We start from the raw sequence: 20,493 nt of genomic DNA on the forward strand, positions 1-20,493 counted from the left end.
TCCCCCCCACCCCCCTACCTATTTCAAAAAGTCATGAAAAGTTACAAAAGTTTGCAAACAAGGTCCATCCCAAAATTACATAGGATATGACGACATTACATTTTGGAGGACGGAAAGGGAACTCTCTCAAGAGAGAAAGCGGCAATCTATTACGACCATATAGCAATGGAAAGGGGGTTAGGATAAGGATTTGGTGATGGGACGGGGGAAAAGGAATGGTGTCCAACCCCTTGGACGGTCGGGGATTAAACGCCGACCTGCATGAAGCGAGACCGTCGCTCTACCGTCCAGCCCAAACGAGGCAGCGAACTGAACAAAACAGAACGAGAGAGAGACGTAGTAGTAATTCTGGACAGGAGACAACGTCAGAGCAACATGATACAGATGGTAAAGAACAAAATTAGGGTATTTGGCATGAAGGAAAATGAGTGTATGTTGCAGAGAATATGACAGGAATGGAATATCAAGAACGCGAGGAGGCATGACTGGAAGGCATGACATTGAGTAAGAGAAGTAGGAAAACATATTGAAGTAGAATGGGAAGGTAGAAGACCACAGTATCCAAGACTGTAAAGGTAGATATGCCAGGATACTTGTCGGTCGGGAGTCACTGGATTAGACGACCGTCGGCAGGATTCAGGGAGGGCGTGCACGCACGCACGCACGCACACGAACACACACACACACACACAAAAAACATAAAAGAGCCAGAGCTCAACCCCCGCAAGCACAAATAGGTGAGTACACACACACACACAGGAATAAATTAGACAGTCCAAGATATGATGGGCTTAATCATATGGAAATGCAAGGAGGCCGAAGAGAGATTTATACCAACAGTAAAGGGAAAAAATAAGAAGGAATATAATAACCCATGGTTTAATAGACAGTGTCAGGAAGCAAAAATGGCCAGCAGGCGGGAGTGGAGGAAGTACAGAAGACAAAGGACAGAGGACAACAGGATCAGATGCAACAGAGCTAGGAACGATTACATTAACATACGAAGAGTATCGGAAAGAAATTATGAGAACGATATTGCGATCAAAGCGAAAAAGTAACCTAAATTACTACACAGCCATATAAGAAGAAAAATGTCGGTGAAGGATCAAGTGACAAGACTAAGGAAAACACAGAATACACAGAAACTAACAAGGAAATCTGTGAGGCACTAAATGCCAGTTTCCATGGAGAGTTCAAACGGAGTCTGAGCAGCTCCCATTGTTAGAAGAGATTACCCTAGAAGAAAGCCTATCAGATATAGAGGTGACAGCAGAGGAGGTAGTGAAACAGCTGACAACACTGGATGTAACTAAAGCAGTTGGATCAGACAAAGTATCACCGTGGATACTAAAGAGAGACAATGCAGGCCCTCAGCGTGCCTCTGGCAAGGATTTTTAATGAGTCACTCATGTCGGGAGAATTGCCCAGTTGATGGAAGAAGGCAAATGTCATACCGATTTTCAGTAAAGGGGATAGGGAGGAGGCAAGTCCCTAGCTTGGGTAAGGAACTACCTAACAGGAAGGAGCCAGAGAGTAACGGTAAGGGGCGAGAAGGCGAACTGGCGAACAATAATGAGTTGAGTACCTCAAGGATCGGTGCTGGGACCAATTCTATTCCTAATGTACGTTAATGACATGTTTACAGGAGTAGAGTCCTACATGTCGATGTTCGCAGATGACGCAAAATTAATGAGAAGAGTTGTGACAGATGAGGATTGTAGGATCCTCCAAGAGGACTTGAACAGGTTGCGGAGATGGTCAGAGAAATGGCTACTTGAGTTCAACACGAGCAAATGCAAAGTTATGCAAATGGGATTAGGTGATAGGAGACTTAAGGGACAGTACACAATGAAGGAGAACTGCCCACTTGTGATAATTCGAGAAAGAGACCTGGGAGTGGACGTAACACCTAATCTAACTCCTGAGGCACATATAAATAGGATAACGACAGCAGCGTACTCTACACTGGCAAAAGTTAGAACATCATTCAGAAACCTAAGTAAGGAGGCATTTAGGGCGCTTTACACTGCCTACGTGAGGCCAGTCTTAGAGTATGCCGCCTCATCATGGAGTTCCCATCTGAAGAAACACATAAGGAAACTGGAAAAGGTCCAGAAATTTGCAACAAGACTTGTCCCAGAGTTACGACGGATGTTATATGAAGAGCGCCTGAAGGAACTGAACCTTATGACACTAGAAAAAAGAAGGGAGAGAGGGGGAATATGATAGGAACGTATAAAATACTCAGGGGTATTGACAGAGTGGACATAGACGAAATGTTCACACGTAATAATAACAGAACGAGGGGACATGGATGGAAGCTGGAAACTCAGATGAGTCACAGAGATGTTAGGAAGTTTCTTTTAGCGTGAGAGTAGTGGGAAAATGGAATGCACTTAAGGAGCAGGTTATGGAAGCAAACTTTATTTATAATTTTAAAACTAGATATGATAGGAAAATAGGACCGGAGTCATTGCTGAAAACAACTGATGGCTAGAAAGGCGGGATACAAGAGTCAATGCTCGATCCTACAGGCACAAATAGGCGAGTACAAATAGGTGAGCACACACACACACACACACACACACACACACACATTCCTCTCAATGTTTGCTGATACCAAAATTAAATTATGAGATGGATCAAGACAGGAGGACAGTATGAGGCTTCAAGAAGACCTGGACAAACTGAAGGAATGGTCCAACAAATGGTTGTTAGAGTTTAACCCAAGCAAATGTAATGTAATGAAGATAGATGTAGGGAGCAGGAGGCCAGATACAAGGTACCATTTGGGAGATTAAATTATTCTAGAATCATAGAGAGAAAGACCTGGGGTTGATATCACGCCAGACCTGTCCCCCGAAGCCCACATGAAGAGGATAACATCAGCAGCATATGTCAGCTTGGCTAACATAAGAACGGCCTTTAGAAACTTGTGTAAGGAATAATTCAGAACTTTGTATACCACGTATGTCAGACCAATCCTGGAGTATGCAGCTCCAGCATGGAGTCCATATCTTATCATGCGTAAAACTAAATTGGAGAAGGCTCAGAGGTTTGCCACCAGACTAGTGCCCGAACTGAGGGACATAAGCTATGAGGAGAGACACGGGAATTAACCCTCACGCCGCTGGAAGACAGGAGAGTTAGGGGGGACATGATCACCACATTCAAGATTCTCAAAGGAATTGATAGGGTAGATAAAGACAGACTATTTAACACAAGGGGCACACACACTAGGGGACACATTTGGAAACTAAGTGCAGAAATGAGCCAGAGAGAGATATTATATATATTTTTTAAGTGTCAGAGTAGTTAACAAATGGAATGCATCAGGAAGTGATGTGGTGAGGCTGATTTCATATACAGTTTCAAATGTAGATATGATAGAGCCCAGTAGGCTCAGGAATCTGTACACCTGTTGATTGATGGTGTAGAGGCGGAACCAAAGAGCCGAAGCCCAATCCCTGCAAGCACAACTAGGTGAGTACACATGCACGTACACATGCACACACACATACACAGCGCTTTGGGGGATCGTAGTCCTAATGGTCCGGGTTCGATTACCGGCGAAGGTGGAAACAAATGGACAGAGTTTCTTTCATCCGGATGCCCCTGTTCACCTAGCAGTAAATAGGTACCTGGGAGTTAGACAGCAGTTACGAAGCTGCTTTCTGTGTGTGCGTGTAAAAAAATATTTAGTAGTTAGTAACAGTTAATTGACAGTTAAGAGGTTGACCGAAAGAGCAGAGCTCAACCCCAGCAAGCACAACTAGGTGCATGTAATTAGGTGAATACACACACACACACACACACACACACACACACCACACACACACACACACCACAAAACAACACACACACCACAAAACAACACACACACCACAAAACAACACACACACACACACAACACACACACACAACACACACCCACACACACACAAACAACACACACACCACAAAACAACACACACACCACACACACACACACACACAACACACACACACACACACACACACACACACACACACACACACACACACACACACACACACACACACGCAACACCAGTGTGCTGAACGCCCCAGACAAGTGCGCGCGGGGCGGCGAAGGGGCGCAGAAAACCAACATTACCTTCAAGCCGACGTCGACATACCTGTAGCCCAGCTTTGTGGGCGGCCGAGTCCTCGTCCACGCCGGTGATGAAGATGCCCAGGCCGTACTCCACGCCCCCTCGGATCATGAGCCCCAGGGACTCCGACCCAACCACCTCCACCTCCACCTGCAGGACGGGGGAGAGACTGTGAGACATACCAACACTTCGCTGAGGTCGCTCCCACCAGCAGAACGACCAGATCAAGGAGAGGGGAGAGAGGGGAGAGAGGGGAGAGAGAGGGAGAGAGGGAGAGACAGAGACAGAGAGAGATAGAGAGAGACAGAGACATGAGAGATAGAGTTGAAGTAGTTGATTAGTTGATTAACGTGGACGAGGCAGAACAAAAAACACAAATAGAATGGAGGTAGATCTGAAAGTATCCACCAGTAGATACTTTCTACTGGTAGAAACAGAGTAGAGGCACAGTAGAGGAGGCAAGAAGAGGATTGCAAAAGATTAAAGGTAATCTACAAGCGGCCTAATATACATGTCAGCTTGAAAATGTATCTACCGAAACTCATTCAATTACATGTCTAACCTACGCTTGAAACACTCCAGCGATTCCTACATTTATGATGTTGCCCGGTAATTTGTTCTATAAATCTAGTATCCTAATCCCATTTACAGTCTTTTAAGAATATAAATTGATCTATTTCTTATCCATTGTTTCGTGTTATATTCTATGATGATATTTTTGTTGCTGTATTTACATCCCATTTGTCATTATACCACATATTTCTGTATATTTCTTCCTATATTTCTTTCTTTATATATCTCATTCTATTTCTATAATGATATCCAACCAACACATCAGAAATTCATACTTGAAATGCGGCTAAACATGGGCAAGATAAAGCTAAAGAAAATCATGACATTTATTGCTAACTTTTTCTTCAAATAAATCCAAGTAGCATTATTTACGTTATTGTGTATGTTTAGGCAGAAATTTTTTGGCTATCCCAACTAATGATGGTTGGCACTGAGGACGGCGGGGGGGGGGGGGGCACTGAGGACGGGGGGGGGGGCATAACTGTCAATAATTTATGTTTCTTATATAATATAATAAAAATAATTCAAATAAACCAATTGAAATATTTTTCTTGAAAATAAAGAAAATCACTCGGCTTATTAGTCAAACTGGGCCTTGCATAGTATGCCGAGAAGTGCGTTCTGGCTACTAGGTACGATATATATATATATATATATATATATATATATATATATATATGGCACAACTCTCCTAAACACGAGAGTCAAGTATACAACTTTAGAACACTTTCCCACCAGGAGACTCGAACCCTAGCCAGCACAGAAGCCTTCCAGCAACTGGCATAACAGGTACGCCAGGTGGTGGAGAGGGTTAAGGCGTACCTGTTATGCCAGTTGCTGGAAGGCTTCTGTGCTGGCTAGGGTTCGAGTCTCCTGGTGGGAAAGTGTTCTAAAGTTATATATATATATATATATCTGTGTAATATTTTACGACATACAGAGACAAAAATATAGTTTTGAATTTTTGTTTTATTGGGTGCACAGTTTTTATGGAACTCTGCGACATATTATTTTCCAGGTCCAGATAGATGCAGTCGGCCTTCTGTTTCTTACAAGATCTCTATGGTTCTATTATCAAAACTAAGATGATTTGTTACGTAAGTCATACCTCTTCATCTATTTGCTTCAAGTGTGGGTCTCTCTTCCCTCACCCTAACTAGCGCTGACATGAACAATGTAAAAGTTATTAAGACTGATTAAAAATAAACTTAAGAATATTGCAGGCAAATATATCAGTTGCAATGAAAATATTATTATTATTTTCGTTATGGAGGCATTTAAACTTATCAAGGATAGCAACAATGACCTTCCCTCCGTTTAGATGTGTTGTAGAGAGGTTTCTGGTCTCGGTCTCAGCATCAACTAGTGAGGCATATTGTAGGTTTCTATGAGAGGAAGTTACCCGGAGAATTTGTCACTATCACTGATAACCTTATGCCCCACATCTGACCAGTTAGATCGTCGTCATACAGAAAATGATCACTGTGAGACCTTCCTCTCCTATCTCATAACAAAGTTACTAAAGGTAATATTCAATTTGTCAACAGAGCAGGATTATGTAAATTTGTTATCAAGTAGATGCAGATTTAAATACATCTTCTCGATACAATGTTAGAGTCCAACCTGCTCTCGCACGAGACAGTACATATATGACTTATTGCTTATAGTCACTATTTGACTGATTTATAAGTACATATGTGGTATATGCCAAGTTATATTTTGCTTTTAAGATATAAACTCTTCTTATAGATTTGCTAAACACCAATTTTCATATTAAGAATTTCTTTTTCAGTTTTATTAAACAATAGAGATTTTATACAATATTTGACAATATCCTGAGTTACTTTACACTTTATTTAAATATTTTGGTTTTGTTATTATTATTTTTATAAAACTGTAATATCAATATAGGTCAACCTCACCTCCCAACATGAAGTCAGGATCATGATTTGCAAAAGAAAATGGAGATATTTCAGGTAGCATCTCTGTATACACATCTGCACAGTTACTAGGGAAACGAGACGTGTACGCACAAGCGATCAAATACTACCGAACACTTTTAAAGCCAACTACAACAACTTTACATTGCATGTTATTGTATCACAGTAGAGAAGTGCGACTTCAAGGACACGATCATTTATTTCCGTGCTGTTCCGTGCATAACGTTTCCGTTATTTATTATTTCAGTGCTGGCAGTGAAAAAATAAAACACTTTCTACACATTTAAGAGAGAGATTTTCAAATTTATAAGATTGTTTACATGTTCACACATTCAGGGGTCTGAAACATCACAGTTTAATGTAATAACTTTAAAATCTTGTACAATGTTCTCTAGTCTGACCTTGATGACCAGGTTTTCCTATACTCCCCCTGACCTGATGTACGCACATTCTGTCTAAAAACTGTCGCAAGAGCACAGCATCTCTGTCCCTTTTGGATACATCAATCTTAAAACAGATGTATCTATTTTAATGTTTATATTTTTTATTTATAGAGATGCAATTTGACTCGTGTAACTTTGAAGCTTGCTAGAGTCACCCTGAAGGTATATACAGTAATCAGAGGTCCCCTTCCCAAAGGTTCCAAACCTATAACATCAACAACCTTTCCTCCTACAAAGGATGTCTGTACTGAATTTAAGCCCCAATTTAGTGACGTTATAAACACACCAACAAATATTTCTCATTTTTATTTTCCGTCCCTCGTTTTTCAGCTCGAGTTTAAGGACTCGAAATAGAACTTTTGTATCGGTAAAGCCTCCTAAAGTCCAGCTCACCGTCTGAAAGTCATCCAGGGGTGGCTTTAAACCGGCCGGTGTGCTGAGAGGCGAGGCTGGAGGTAGACGGGATGTGAGGGAACCAGGCGCGCCTGGCCTGCACTTCATCTTTCTCCACACGAATTTCTTCCGTATAATAAGAGTCGTCTGTTAATTTCGTCGGAGGCGGTAATGCAGTGTCAACAGTTTTGGCGTTTGTAGTCTCAAGGCTAACCGGGTGAGGGTGGTGAGGCAGCTAAGTCTCCTTAACAGCTGTAGCAAAGTTAAGGTCTGCAGTGATTACTGGCATATCATCAGAGCCTAGACTCTCACAGGAGATACGTTCTTGGCGTGAGTTGAGAAGCTGCGCGGAGGCTCAGTAACATAGCGACTCCTGCCAGGAGGAAATAAGAATTTCCAGGAAGAAGTGGAGGAATAATGCCAAGATGAGGCACAGGCACACAAGGTGCCTTACGAAGGCGGGGTCGGAGCCAGCGAGCCACATAGTGCCACCAATCATGTGTGTGTGTAAGGAGCCAGCGAGGCACCCTTAAGGCTCCCGCACGTGCTTGGTATATACATGGGCGCCAGGACCTGTTCTCCACCTTCCCCGGGTATACATTATATAGCGGGATATTGGTGTTGGGAGGTTGTGTGCTCGCCCTAGTGTGCCAGGTTCACGAAGCAGTTAAGTACGTACTTACGAATGTTTTTCTTCTTGGCACCTTCGTAGCGGCTACGTCGGTATTCAGGTAGGCATTTAAGAAGGAAAATCTTCGCAAGTACACCGCCTCGATTTAAGGACGGCCTCGACCACTCGTAGCTTTACGTAAACTGGATATAACTTAATTTTTCTCTACTACACAACACGGAAGATCGATTTTCTTATAAACAAAACATTTTAGTTAGAGAGTTTCAAGATAGAGTCCTTCGTGTTAACTATATATGCATTCTCTGCATGAAACTTGTAGTAAATATGTCTTTTATGATATTAGAATTAGTTTTATAATAGTCTGAACACTTTTGAACACACACAATATTATACCAGTAGTTATCAAGTAAATAAACACTGGTGAACATGAAATATGAGAGGGTGATGAACCTGGGCTGGTGGGAGCATTTCTATCACCAAATGCCCCTGTTCACCCAGTAATAAGTATGGCTAGGGGGGTGTACCGGAGCTATACATTCCCCTTTTTAATTTATTTTGTCTGGTTTTATTTTGAAATTAAATCTGGGTGAGACATAAAAGAAAATTATGCTGCACAAATGATCTTAGGTAAGGGTAAAAACTTCAAATACTTTTCTCATTGGATACTTAAACCTATAATTATGACTTTATGGACTATTATGGCCTGTTAAAAAAAAGGGGGGAAGTAGGGGTTACACAATTTGGCTGTGTGTGTAACAATAATTATCAAAAGAAGGCACTGTGTGTGTAACAATAATTATCAAAAGAAGGCACCAAGCCGGGAAGGCTATGTAGCAATAAGGCAGTGAGGTGAGGCAGCTACTTATTTGAGGAATGCTTATTTTATTCTATTTACCTTATAAGCTGAGGCAGGCTATTTTATTTGAGGAATGCTCAGCTGATTCCTCTACATTTAGCATGGAACAAACTTGTGTCCAAGACCTCTTCCTGTTACATAATTTGGCTGTGTGTAACAAAAATTATCAAAAGAAGACATCAAGCCGGGAAGGCTATGTAGTAGCATTGTGTGTAACAATTATTTTTTTTAACAGATAATGCACCTGTGAGTAAAACAAATCCTGTCAGCTGTAAAAATATTGATCCAGTTAAATAAAAAAAATATAATGAAAAATATTTATGGGTTGTTATCCTATTTTCTTCTAATGTATATCCTAAGAAGTGAAAAATTGAGATTGCACAATTTAATGATTTACAAGAAATACTAATAACATTGTTGTTGTCTTTTTATCTTCTAGTGTGGTTTGGTCAACATTACTAACATTACATATCAATATGATATCTTAATGATCCATTGTTGACATTTATGATATAATAAGGATAATACTGGTAATAATAAAAGCTATAATTTAAAACCTTTATTACTTATTTGTTTTTATTAACAAGCTTAGGTATACACAGCAATGTGCTGCTTCCCTATTCTATATGAAAGATTGCAGTGTAGATCATAAACTAGCTACAAGCTCATCCAACATCCCCACCTCACAGGACGGCCAGTCATACATGGAATCAGGAGAGAATAAGAAATGTAAGGCTGATCTATTAGCCTCCACTATCAAAATCTGGGTACAGCACAATAATATCTTCCAATATTCCTGAGTGTATGAAGTAATTACAGAGCTCAAAGTACCACATACCATTTGGTCTGAAGTCACTGATAACAGGGCAATCACAGATATAGTGTTGGAAATTATGTCCTCTCAAGTAGGACTGAAAACAGATGTTTTTTCACCTAGAGGTTATAAACCCATGGAACCGCCTACCCGCTGCAGCCGTAAATGCCAAAATTCAGCTAAAAAATATCATTAGGACAATTGGCGGGACTTAACAAGCCCCCGGCCTTATGCCCTCGTCGAGGCCACTAGACAGTTAGTGGCACTTGGGCAAATTTAGGTAAATAAATACATAAATAAATACCATATATCGCTTCTCAACTCTTGGAAGCGACAAGGAAGGCTATACACTATCTCTTAGAATTACGTATGTAAACCAAAAATGTAACATATTTGCTTACTACAATGTCGGTGCTGACTGTACAAGTTGAAAAAACAGTTTTACTTCGAAACATACTAATTTTATAAGAACATTCGACGTAAATAATTGGCAAATGCAGCACGGATAAGCTCCGATATGCCAGCGTCGTGATTGGCTACAGCTGTAAAATGAAAAATGTTACCTTCTGTCTGTTTGGCCAAACTAAAATCCTAGTGACATCTAGCGAGACCTAAGTGAACTACTCAAAAATCTTCGTAAGTATACTTTTCTGAATCGTACTTTGGTGCATTCTTAGCCGGTACTTAGGAACTTTAGTAGCACACACACTTACGAAGAAATACATGGAGCTTCGTGAATCTAGGTCCTGGTCAGCTGCCAAGGTCCACCATGTTTTGGCTCGCGCGCGCGTGCTTGCTTGTGTGTCTACTCACTTATTTGTACTTACCTATTTGTGCTTGCGGGGGTTGAGCTTTGGCTCTTTGGTCCCGCCTCTCAACTGTCAATCCACTGGTGTACAGATTCCTGAGCCTACTGGGCTCTGTCATATCTACATTTGAAACTGTGTATGGAGTCAGCCTCCATCACATCACTGCCTAATGCATTCCATCCATTAACTACTCTGACACTGAAAAAGTGTGTTTACTAGTTGTGTTTTTGCGGGGGTTGAGCTTTGCTCTTTCGGCCCGCCTCTCAACTGTCAATCAACTGTTTACTATTTTTTTTCCCACCCCACACCACACACACACCCCAGGAAGCAGCCCGTGACAGCTGACTAACTCCCAGGTACCTATTTACTGCTAGGTAACAGGGGCACTTAGGGTGAAAGAAACTTTGCCCATTTGTTTCTGCCTCGTGCAGGAATCGAACCCGCGCCACAGAATTACGAGTCCTGCGCGCTATCCACCAGACTACGAGGCCCCTATCCACCAACCTGTGTGTGTGTGTGTGTGTGTGTGTGTGTGTGTGTGTGTATTAGCAGCATATCCACGTTTACAACAATGTCTATATTTCCCTCACCTGGGCTCTGGGAGACCCGAACTGGAAACCCCACCCGAGTGAGGGGCCAAAGCTCTATCGACTGGGCTATGAGTAGTCTTAACAAGGAAATATTCCAAAACCACGAGGGTCAGCGGTTCGAGCCTCCCAGAGGTCCAGGTGAACGAAATATTGATTTCCACGGAAGTGTGGGCTGACAATTTAAATGTAAATATCATCAAAACACAAATCCTCGTAACACAATCTATCCACCGTACCTCTCCACTCACCCGTAACCAGCCACCAGGAAATAGGAAGCCGGATTTAAATTGGCTGTCAGATCACATTCCACGGCAAATCAGGCATCGTTAAACTTATTACAAAAACGTAAATAAACGCACGCATTTACAATGTTGTTTTACAGAGTAAGCATTTGGACCGTGTCGTTATCCTTCACAGTAAGCTCTTGAACGGTGTCGTTATCCTTCACAGTAAGCTCTTGGACGGTGTCGTTATCCTTCACAGTAAGCTCTTGGACGGTGTCGTTATCCTTCACAGTAAGCTCTTGGACGGTGTCGTTATCCTTCTCAGTAAGCTCTTGGACGGTGTCGTTATCCTTCACAGTAAGCACTGGACCGTGTCGTCATCCTTCACAGTAAGCACTTGGACCGTGTCATCATCCTTCACAGTAAGCACTTGGGCCGTGTCATCATTCTTCACAGTAAACACTTGGACGGTGTCGTCTTACACAGTAAGCACTTGGACGGTGTCGTCTTACACAGTAAACATTTGGACGGTGTCGTTATCTTTCACAGTAAGCACTTGGACGGTGTCGTTATCCTTCACAGTAAGCACTGGACCGTGTCGTCATCCTTCACAGTAAGCACTTGGACCGTGTCATCATCCTTCACAGTAAGCACTTGGACGGTGTCGGTGTCGTTATCCTTCACAGTAAGCACTGGACCGTGTCGTCATTCTTCACAGTAAGCACTTGGACGGTGTCGTCATCCTTCACAGTAAGCACTTGGACGGTGTCGTTATCCTTCACAGAAAGCACTTGGACCGTGTCGTCATCCTTCACAGTAAGCACTTGGACGGTGTCGTTATCCTTCACAGTAAGCACTTGGACCGTGTCGTCATCCTTCACAGTAAGCACTTGGACCGTGTCATCATCCTTCACAGTAAGCACTTGGACCGTGTCGTCATCCTTCACAGTAAGCACTTGGACCGTGTCGTCATCCTTCACAGTTAGCACTTGGACCGTGTCGTCATCCTTCACAGTAAGCACTTGGACCGTGTCGTCATCCTTCACAGTAAGCACTTGGACCGTGTCGTCATCCTTCACAGTAAGCACTTGGACCGTGTCGTTATCCTTCACAGTAAGCACTTGGACGGTGTCGTTATCCTTCACAGTAAGCACTTGGACCGTGTCGTCATCCTTCACAGTAAGCACTTGGACCGTGTCGTCATCCTTCACAGTAAGCACTTGGATCGTGTCATCATCCTTCACAGTAAGCACTTGGACCGTGTCGTCATCCTTCACAGTAAGCACTTGGATCGTGTCATCATCCTTCACAGTAAGCACTGGACCGTGTCGTCATCCTTCATAGTAAGCACTTGGATCGTGTCATCATCCTTCACAGTAAGCACTGGACCGTGTCGTCATCCTTCACAGTAAGCACTTGGATCGTGTCATCATCCTTCACAGTAAGCACTGGACCGTGTCGTCATCCTTCACAGTAAGCACTTGGATCGTGTCATCATCCTTCACAGTAAGCACTGGACCGTGTCGTCATCCTTCACAGTAAGCACTTGGATCGTGTCATCATCCTTCACAGTAAGCACTTGGACCGTGTCGTCATCCTTCACAGTAAGCACTTGGATCGTGTCATCATCCTTCACAGTAAGCACTTGGACCGTGTCATCATCTCAGAGAGCGAGAGAGCGAGAGAGCGAGAGAGCGAGAGAGCGAGAGAGCGAGAGAGCGAGAGCGAGAGATAGAATATGACAGTCCATCTTGAACCATCACCTGGAACCCCACTTCTAGCTCTAGTACCAACCGGTATCACAACCAACCCACTAACCCACTCCGCCCACCACCCACGCCTGGCCCACCCACCATGAATCCAAACCCACTCCGCCCACCACCCACGCCTGGGGTCCTGGCAAGTCGGGACTCCTAACTCAATATTCATGACAATATTCTTGCAAGCAATCCCGGAGCTTACTCAAGAAATCCTAACGCCACATCCAGCTGGTCCCCTTTCGACAGAAAAAGCAGTTTGCAAGCAATACGAGCGTGCGGATGATGGCTTGCAGGTTTGCAGAGAATCTGACAAATCCTCAACAATTCTTTCCCCCGATGCAGCTCGATTGTAAACAAAAGCATATTACGGGTAATGGTCGTGTTTGCATGCACCCGCGGACGCTGGTGTTTGCTCGCCAGCTTTTGGAGAGTGATCAATGGCCCGGGCCACACGTGTGGGGTCAGCAAACGACACCTTTGTTTGTGTGTGTTTTTAGAGGAGTCTGAGGCAGCCGTATGTGTGGGGCGCGTGAAGGTGTTATTGAAATTATCGTGCCTATGATGGTGCATATGTTGCACATGATGATGCCTATGGCACTTCCTGCTCATAGTTCCATTCCCTGTTCCAACCCTCTCCACCCCAAGTGTCCTCTGTCTCTGTCTCTCTGTCTCTCTGTCTCTCTCTCTGTCTCTCTCTCTCTCTCTCTCTCTCTCTCTCTGTCTCTCTCTCTGTCACATCCCCACGTAATTTATCTGTCAGATGTTCTCCCATTTCTGTCCCTCGCCACTAGACTCGTCCCACCGTGCCTCAACCATTCCTCCCCGCGCCCCGGGGACTGTGAGGAGAAGCATTTCGACTCGCTGTTCTCTTCCTCGTCAGCTGTGACCGGTCTGATTTATGGATTCCCGGAAGTTAGGTTTCATATGCGCCACTTGGAGCGTCTTTCAGGAAAGTCTCCATTCCAATCCCTTCTTTTTTTCACTATCAGTTCAATATTATACAGTTCTCGAGGCGGGGCAGTTGTATTAAGGTATATATATATATATATATATATATATTATATTCTGTAGCTATAGCGTATATATCGCCAAAAAGAGCATCTACGTATTGGCAGCTCTTGCACGAATCCGTCAAAGTGTTTTGAGCAACGACTACAGCAACACAGAATCCGACAAAATCGTGAGTAAGAAGCTAGGCGGTCATCTGAGTGAGGATAATCAAGGCCCCAAGGGTGGAAAATGATCCCCAAGGGAAGACATTGCAGTGTATTATAAAAATACATTCACTCAGGCATACAGGAAGGATGAGTAGGTGATACGAGATATAATTGACAGGAATTGTAAATCTTGCAGTGACAACGCAAGGATTCACCCTGTCATTTATTATATCAACCCTCGTACATCTTCCCTCATTATGAGAAATAACACCTCTGCCTCCTCCGACAAAGTGAGGTGTACTAATGTAATGTATCAATACAACTGCAGCTCTGGAGACTGTGTGCTCCGAAATATATGCTACATTCGACATTCCACGAATCAACCCGTTCTCGCACTTTCTTACAGTCAATATTGACTTATTAAATAAGTGCATATGTGACATACTAATTTATTATGAATATTTAAGTTTACCTTGAAAAGCTTCATAGAAAACACAGACCTTACCTAACCTTCTTAGTATGTTAAGATAAGCATCTTATTGCTTCGTAATTACAATTATTACTTAACCTATACCTATATTAGGTTATAGGCAATAAGATGCTTATCTTAGTATGTTAAGATAAGCATCTTATTGCTTCGTAATTACAATTATTACTTAACCTTTACCTATAATAGGTTAAGTAATAATTGTAATTACGAAGCAATTATCTTAACATACTAAGAAGATTAGGTAAGGTCGGTGTTTTCTATGAAGCTTTTCAAGGTAAACTAAAATATTCACAATAAATTAGTATGTCACATATGCACATATTTAATAAGTCAATATTGACTATACGAAAGTGCGAGAACGGGTTGCACGAATACATTGAGTAGTACACTTCATTTGCAAGACCGTCCTGGTGTGCCCGGTATTAAGCAACATCACTCTTAATACCACAACACCATCCTGAATTGTCAAGACATAGTGAAAGATACGACAGTAATCACATGCACATCGTAGGAGGCTTCGTGTATCGGAGGCTGTGTTCATTTGGGAGCTGAAGCCGGTAATCAGCATCCAGATGAATTCGACTTCGAACATACAACTGTTCAATGGGCCTCTACTGACCCAGAAGGAAGATGTAAGACCTGACAGCTGGAAACCGGAGTCAGGCAACAATCATCTCACCCTACCTATTTTGATTCCTACGTTTAAGGGGGGGGGGGTTAAGTGAATCGCAGAGTGAGGTGTACCCACACTTACAAATGTCTAGAATTCTCCTTGTATGCCCCAAGTTACAGCCCCGCTCCTCTGCCATGTAAGTCCACAACAGGCTCACCATAGTTCGTGCTACTTGGAACTTTTTGTTCCAAGTAGCGAATCTTAAACAACAACAACAACCTTGTATGCATGCGACGGTAGTAATGTGGGGTCTCCTGACCCCACATTACTGTCATTGTTGACCAGACCACACACTTGAAGGTAAAGGGTCGACGACGTTTCGGTCCGTCCTGGGCCATTCTCAAGTCGATTAAATCGACTTGAGTCGACTTGAGAATGGTCCAGGACGGACCAAAACGTCGTCGTCCCTTCACCTTCTAGTGTGTGTGGTCTGATCAACATACTTTAGCCACGTTATTGTGATTCATCGCCTACTGTCATTTTGTGGACACAATGCGACCCAAACGTCTGAAGGTTAGAGCTACTCCCCTTTACGGTCATGCTTTCTGGAAAAGCGATATTCTTAAGGTCCTGAAGGACGTTACCGGCATCACACCCACTGACATTAGTCAGGAAGGTAAAGATATCGTGCTCTTCTTTTCATGTGAGGAAGAGCTAGAAAAACTCTTGACCAACGATGCCATACTTCACAAGGAGCACCACCTACAGCCTCACTACCGACGTCAGTTCCTGGCCGGAGGAACTGATTTTACCAGCAGGACCAGCCAATGGATCCCTGACCGACCGCAACAAGAGATCATTTACAATGTCGAAGACGAAAGTCCGAGCCTGGGTGTATTTAACTTAGAGCTCTGAAACACCAACAAATCATCACTGAAGATTACTTTCATCACCATAGCTGCGGCCACCCAGGCTGCCACACAAGGTTTCTACTGCTTCGGCTTACAAATACCACCCCACCAAGTAAAATAGGAACGATACCATGAGATCCAGCAGTGCTTCAAGTGCTACGAGCTCTCCCACCCCACCAACAAGTGTGAGCACCCTGTCCAGAAGTGCAGCTTGTGCTCACTGGACCATCACAACTCCGTATGCGACCGGGAGCCGGTCGGCCGAGCGGACAGCACGCTGGACTTGTAATCCTGTGGTCCTGGGTTCGATCCCAGGCGCCGGCGAGAAACAATGGTCAGAGTTTCTTTCACCCTATGCCCCTGTTACCTAGCAGTAAAATAGGTACCTGGGTGTTAGTCAGCTGTCACGGGCTGCTTCCTGGGGGTGGAGGCCTGGTCGAGGACCGGGCCGCGGGGACACTAAAAGCCCCGAAATTATCTCAAGATAACCTCAAGATATGCAAGGCAACAGTCCATCGCTGCTTGCTTTGTGATGGCAATCACCCAGCAATTTCCTATCTGTGTCCCCGCAGACAGGAAAACACCAAAGCCCAGCTTAAAACCAAGAGAAACAACCCTTCTACCTCCGCGACCAGAGCTCCAGGTGCTCAACCCACCAACCGACTAGAAGACTTTTCACGCTTACCAAAGAGTGGCTCCTCCCACCAGGCGACCCAGTCTTTACATTGGGGCCCCAAGGCCCCACAGGCTCCTTTGCATCACCCTGCATCACGTGCAGGCATTATTCCTGGTCTTATTAGACTAGCAGAAAGGCTTGCCGGACCTGACAACCACCGTTTTGTCAGTGAACTGAACATATTATACCTGGCCAATGGCTTGTACCCCCTCCCTCATAGCCCCTGGCGCAAGTCTCACTGCCTCCACTACCACTCCAGAGACTACCACCAGGACGACCACGAGGTCGATTTCAACACAGAATCCAGAACCACCCATGACCCCGGGCGGCACAGAGGTAATTCCCTCTCCAGCTCCCAACACTCCTACCATCACCATCTCAGCAGCCGCGCTAGCTGACGTGCGGTCCACAAATTCTCACAGCACCACCAACGCTCCTGAAATAGCTTCTACCACCAATCCACGACACCCGAGCCTACCTCAGCCTGCGACGCGAAAGACCTAAACACTAACTACGGAGGTTACGGACTCCTCAGACGAGGAAATCTTATTAGGAGCTCCACCGCCGCACCACAAATACGACACCTATTCAGTTCAAGACTTCCTCGTGGAGGCCCCCCTCACCAAACTACAATGACAGCACAGCTCAGCCAAAGAAAAAGCGGAAAACCTAGAGGTCTACAGTAACCCCACCAGCTCCATAACTGGTACAGGAATCTCACTAAACTCTCAACTCTGACTCACCAACAAAGACTTCAAGAACCAAGATGGAAAAAAATTAGACGATGCTTTGGCCTTACCTGACGAACTAGACTAACCTTTCAATCTGAAAGAAATTAGAAGAGCTACAAAGAAAACTAAAAACACAACTCCAGGTGAGGAAAAAATCATTTACTACATGCTGGCCAAACTAGGAGAAAAGGGTGAAGATGATGATGTGGGAAATTTTTACCCACCATATCTAATAATCATCTAGGAAATGTATAATTACTATATCATTTCTATATCATATCAAAATCATATCTAAATCGTATCAAAATCATATTAGAATCATTAAAGATTCATTATATAGCTTGATCCTGGATGACAATGGCACCATGAACATGTACGCAACAGGGGCCCTTTTGATGCCTACGTGACTTTGTACATGATCTCTCAAGGATCCAGAAGCTTCTAGAAGGATTTGTTAATTAAAAAACTATTGGAACATTTATTCAACATCCGGTAGGGATAATATCGAATCCTTAATAAGAATCAGTGGTACTTTCAAATACTACTTATAATCTTTAAATCTTATATCTAATTATATTATAATCACATCTTATTTCAATAATAAGTCTAGACTGTAAAAATAATCAATCAATATTCATAGAAGGCTACCGTGCACAGAGAGCATGGCAGGGCGATGGGGGGGAGAGAAGCGCCCACCTACAAAGCCCAGGCACTCCGCGTTTGTTTACAAATGAGTGAACAAGTGACTGATCCTTAGCGAACATTACCAGCTCAAGGACACCTTATCTAATATTTTTTATCGCCAGTGAATACTCTCTAGAACTGGGGGAGTACCTGGACAATATCTACAAGGAAAATCCTAGAACATTTCTATAAAATAAGAGTGTATAGTGGAGATCACGGTGACACGGTTTCCTCCACCTTCATTCTTTATCTTTATCAACTCATTCTTCTGCAACAGCAGGGACAATCACGTAGCAACGCTACCAGATCATCATACAGCAACGCTGTAGCAAAATATCGTGCCTAAACTCAACAAGAGAGAGTTAATCAGTCTGGCAAACTTGTCAGACAGGCACCCCGACTGGCAGAGAAGTATATTGAAGGTTATTTGGTATATGATTGGCCAATTGTATGCTTGTGTAGCTTTAATATCCTATAAATCTGTCTGTTGGTTAAAAAGCGAGGCTAAGCCTCACATATCAGTAAGTTTATTAAAATTGTAGTGTAGCTGTGAATCTTATCCAAGCACTGAACCTCATGAGTGTCCATTGTGTCAGAAAGAATTCAGCCTCAATAAGTAAAAACTTCACAAGTGTCCATAGTGTTGGAAAAGATTCAGTCAAGCTAACTGTATAAAGTGAATAAATACATTGCACATATACTTGAATATATAAATTAAGTTATCAATTGCTTGCTTAGTTATTTTTAAGTTATCATATAAGTTCATTTAATTGAATAGAATTTCTAGTACTTACTTAACAGTATTTAGACTACATTTAAGGTCATTTATTATACTTTTACAATTTAATTTGTTGTTTATAGTATAAGAATCTATTGGCTGTAAGTTATGGTGCTAGGTTAGACTATGTATGTTTAAATCCCTGATTTAAACAGAGCCAGTGTTCAGTCATATAACTGAATTTATTAAATCTTATCCTTGTATAAAATACAAGCTGATGTGAGATCCCTGTCTACAGGTGGATTGGAACTTCTATCAACTAAGTCATTCACCCCACCTGTCCCTTACAGCCCACAATCTGTCATTAGGAAAAGAGGATCTAGGATTTACAACCCTAGCTAGAGATTTTAATTGAATTAATTTGCAGACAGTAAATTTTTAATTTAGTTCAGTACAAGTCCCTGGTAGTCTCCTCTTATATCAATCCCAGCAGGTTTTTCCCACAGATGTGCCAGTAAGACCCTTTTCCATGGGTCTTAAGACTAAGCCAGCAAGTAATTTTATTACTTTCTGGAGTGTGAAGCAACTGAAGCCCTGCGCATCAAACTCAACATTAATCCAACGAGAGCAGCTGCATTAGATACAAATTCCACAGCAACTACAATGATTAGAAAAACAGTTGAAGAATGGGACACACTAGTCAACATTCTGCATCTATATCCACCACTTAGATAATGTTAATAAACTAGTGCAAAGTTTTAACACTAAAACTAGTATGTTAAAACAGAAGCTAAAAGGAATTTTCTGACAAATGAACAAACAAAGCATTAGACAATTTGCCATGTCTAACAGAGTATTTATGTTGCGAAATTCTACATTTATAAAATACCTTGTAAAAACTGTAATAGGTTCTATGTTGGGCAAACATCTAAAGATTTGAAATGTAGAATTTCGCAACATAAATACTCTGTAAGACATGGCCAATTGTCTAATGCTTTATTTGTTCATTTGCCAGAAAATTCTCACCAAATTGATTGGAAGATGGCTTCTTCAATAAGGAATTGTAAAATCACTTTCAATAGGAACTTAATTGAATCTGCTTTAATACAGATTACAAAAGAATGTAATTTGAACATTAGCAGTGGTTTATTTAACTTAGATCCATTTTTGACAGATCAATTAAAGGGCGATTTGAGTAGGATCATTAATACACATTTGTCTCACCAATTCATTGTAAATATTTACTATCTTATGCTATTATTATCCATGTATGGGTCTATTGATGCAACTCCTATTTTATGGGCCCATAAACCATTAGTGGGTATAAAAAGGAGCCGCCTCGTATGG

The 20,493-nt window shown here is 42.6% G+C and overlaps 1 protein-coding gene across 2 annotated transcripts in view; it reads right to left on the minus strand.

The window, feature by feature from the left end:
* LOC123767103 (whirlin) overlaps positions 1-20,493 on the minus strand; it is a 379,357-nt gene that overhangs the window by 176,203 nt on the left and 182,661 nt on the right. For both annotated transcript variants that reach the window (XM_069304866.1, XM_069304868.1), the window contains exon 3: positions 4,158-4,283. In XM_069304866.1, coding sequence (XP_069160967.1) covers positions 4,158-4,283 — 126 coding nt within the window. The remainder of the gene's footprint in view (positions 1-4,157; positions 4,284-20,493) is intronic.

Source organism: Procambarus clarkii, chromosome 53, assembly GCF_040958095.1.
Source record: "Procambarus clarkii isolate CNS0578487 chromosome 53, FALCON_Pclarkii_2.0, whole genome shotgun sequence".
Taxonomy (NCBI): domain Eukaryota; kingdom Metazoa; phylum Arthropoda; class Malacostraca; order Decapoda; family Cambaridae; genus Procambarus; species Procambarus clarkii.